Source organism: Apis dorsata, unplaced genomic scaffold (genome assembly GCF_000469605.1).
Source record: "Apis dorsata unplaced genomic scaffold, Apis dorsata 1.3 scaffold_82, whole genome shotgun sequence".
Taxonomy (NCBI): Eukaryota; Metazoa; Arthropoda; class Insecta; order Hymenoptera; family Apidae; genus Apis; species Apis dorsata.
The window spans coordinates 1,079,275-1,081,425 of record NW_006263380.1 but is presented as its reverse complement, the minus strand read 5'-3'; the positions used below and the strand labels follow the sequence as shown (position 1 = coordinate 1,081,425).

The window sequence follows — 2,151 nt, the reverse complement described above, 5'->3', positions numbered from 1 at the left end:
CGCGTTTCCCCATTTTTTTCGTCATCGGCCGGTGAGAAAGAACGGTGAGAGCCGAGGAGCTCGTTATCCGTGACAAGCCGAGACGATCGGCCGAAGGGATCGTTAAAAATCGTATTTCCTAAAGGGACGTCCTAAGGAACGTTCGTTCGAAAATTTTGGCAAAATAGAGCTTCTCTGTTATTCCGATAGGGCGAAGAAGCACTTGATTCGTTGTCGTAATCATCCGCTTCGCTCGTCTAACAACTCTCTCGCAATAGCGATCGATCGATCCACGCTAGCTAGAAAAAAATTTCCTAGATTATTACATTCCTGTTCGTGGAGGGAGAGGAACATCCTCTTGATCGCGCCGGCGTTAAAAAAGGCGTGGAAAAAAAAAAAAAAACACCTGTTCCAAATTCCCAGTCGAGTCATCCGAACCTCGTCCTTGAAACGAGATCGCATCGATCTTCTCGATCGAGTGGAATGGAGAGGCATTTCCTCTACGTCACGCAGTTCAGGGATCAAGATTTTCGGTCCGAAATCTTTCGAAAATTGGGCTCGAATCGACGCCGTTGCTCGCGCGAGATTCCAACAAGATCGGTTGGAACGAACGAACGAGACGACTTTGTCCACGGGCAATGAGCGAGCAATGTTCGTGGGGACGTTGACGNCGCGTTCCGTTGTTCACTCGAGCACCTCGGCGTCGCGGCATCGCGACGGGGAGGAAGAAGACACCGTGGAAGGCGTGGCTGTGCCCAGAGGAGAGACTGTCCGCGACTTGCAAAATCAGAAGACGCACGTGCAGTCCTCCGAGGCCCTGGCCTACCTGGCCCGTTTCCTGTTCAGCTTCGCGAGCTTGCGCCGCTTCAGTATCAGCTGATAAAGAGTGTCCAAACCCTCGTGAAGCCCCTCGCCGGTGATCGCGCACGCCGGTTGCACTCTGATGCACGCGCTTCCCGGCATCCCCGCCAATTCCAGCACGCCCAGGTGCTTTTCCAATTCGCCCACCTCTTTGGCACCTGTGGACATCGGGAGGAACCGGTTCAAACGTTGACATTCCAGAAGGGGGAGAGCACGTGAGAGTAAACGAGGGGTCGATCTTTCTTTCTTCGGGGCGGTTGTTCAGGGTCAGGTTCGGAGAGGTTGGGTTGGTTCAGATCGAAGGAAGGAGGAAGAGTTGGAGGGAGAATTGGAATTTTATTTTCGAGGAGTGTTTTTTTAAGATTCGTCGTTCCGGAAGGAGAATTGTCAAGCGATTGAAATTGTCGATCAAATGGTGGAGCGTATCGGCGATCGGTCGATCGATCTCATTGTTAGGTGCCGTTCAATTTCAACGGAGACGGTTTATTATACGATGATTTGCATTTGGTTACGCAATAAGGCGTAGATAGGAAAAGAAAAATGTAGAGAAGCCCGCGTAATCTCGCGAATGATGCGACTGATTCATTTATTTTTTTTTTTTTTTTATTAGAAGCAAATGTCGGATAAAATCAAGCGCTGTTCGTATATATATCTTTAATCTTTAATCTAACCATGCTCCGTTATAAATTGCGGTCAAGTGCGTTTATACTCGTAGCGAAGCCATACTGTTCGAACCATACGATACGCCAATATTTTCCTGCCCGTTTATTCCTACTCTACGCTTCGAAACGAGTCTTCGAAAATGATCCTATATTTATTTTTACGAATACGTAAAAAAACATCGAAACACGATTTTTTCAAAGAATAAAAATTTTTGAATTTGAAATCGAGACGCAAAATCGTCGAATACGATTTCTAACGTTTCCTTAAAAAAGAAGAATAAGAAAAAAAAAAAAAAAGAAAAAGAAACACGTTTAATATTATGTCAGCAATCTGAGCAATCTCGTTTAGAAAAGAGGCCACGGTTGTCTTTATATAATCGGGGCGAAACGCCAAGTTAACGCGATGCGCACGAAACTGTGTTACCTGGCAGATCCTGCTTGTTGGCTAGGATCAGAATGGGCACACCGGCGTTATCCGGGCTCCTCGCCGTTCTGGTCAGCTCCATTTTGGCCTCCTCGAGCCGTTCCGCATCGCACGAGTCGACCACGAAGATAATACCGTCCGTGCATCTGGTGTAAGACTTCCATAACGGTCGTAATTTCTCTTGCCCGCCCACGTCCCATACGAGAAAATTCACACCTGCGACAA

The 2,151-nt window shown here is 47.6% G+C and overlaps 1 protein-coding gene and 1 long non-coding RNA gene across 2 annotated transcripts in view; one reads left to right on the top strand and one right to left on the bottom strand.

Moving 5' to 3' along the window:
• LOC116184975 overlaps positions 1-2,151 on the top strand; it is a 14,046-nt gene that overhangs the window by 380 nt on the left and 11,515 nt on the right. The gene's annotated exons all lie outside the window — the stretch shown is intronic.
• LOC102670882 (ADP-ribosylation factor-like protein 4C) overlaps positions 588-2,151 on the bottom strand; it is a 3,962-nt gene continuing 2,398 nt past the window's right edge. The window contains exons 2-3 of the mRNA XM_006610990.2: positions 1,927-2,142; positions 588-998 (exon numbers count right to left, since the gene is read on the bottom strand). Coding sequence (XP_006611053.1) covers positions 802-998; positions 1,927-2,142 — 413 coding nt within the window. The 3' untranslated portion in view covers positions 588-801. The remainder of the gene's footprint in view (positions 999-1,926; positions 2,143-2,151) is intronic.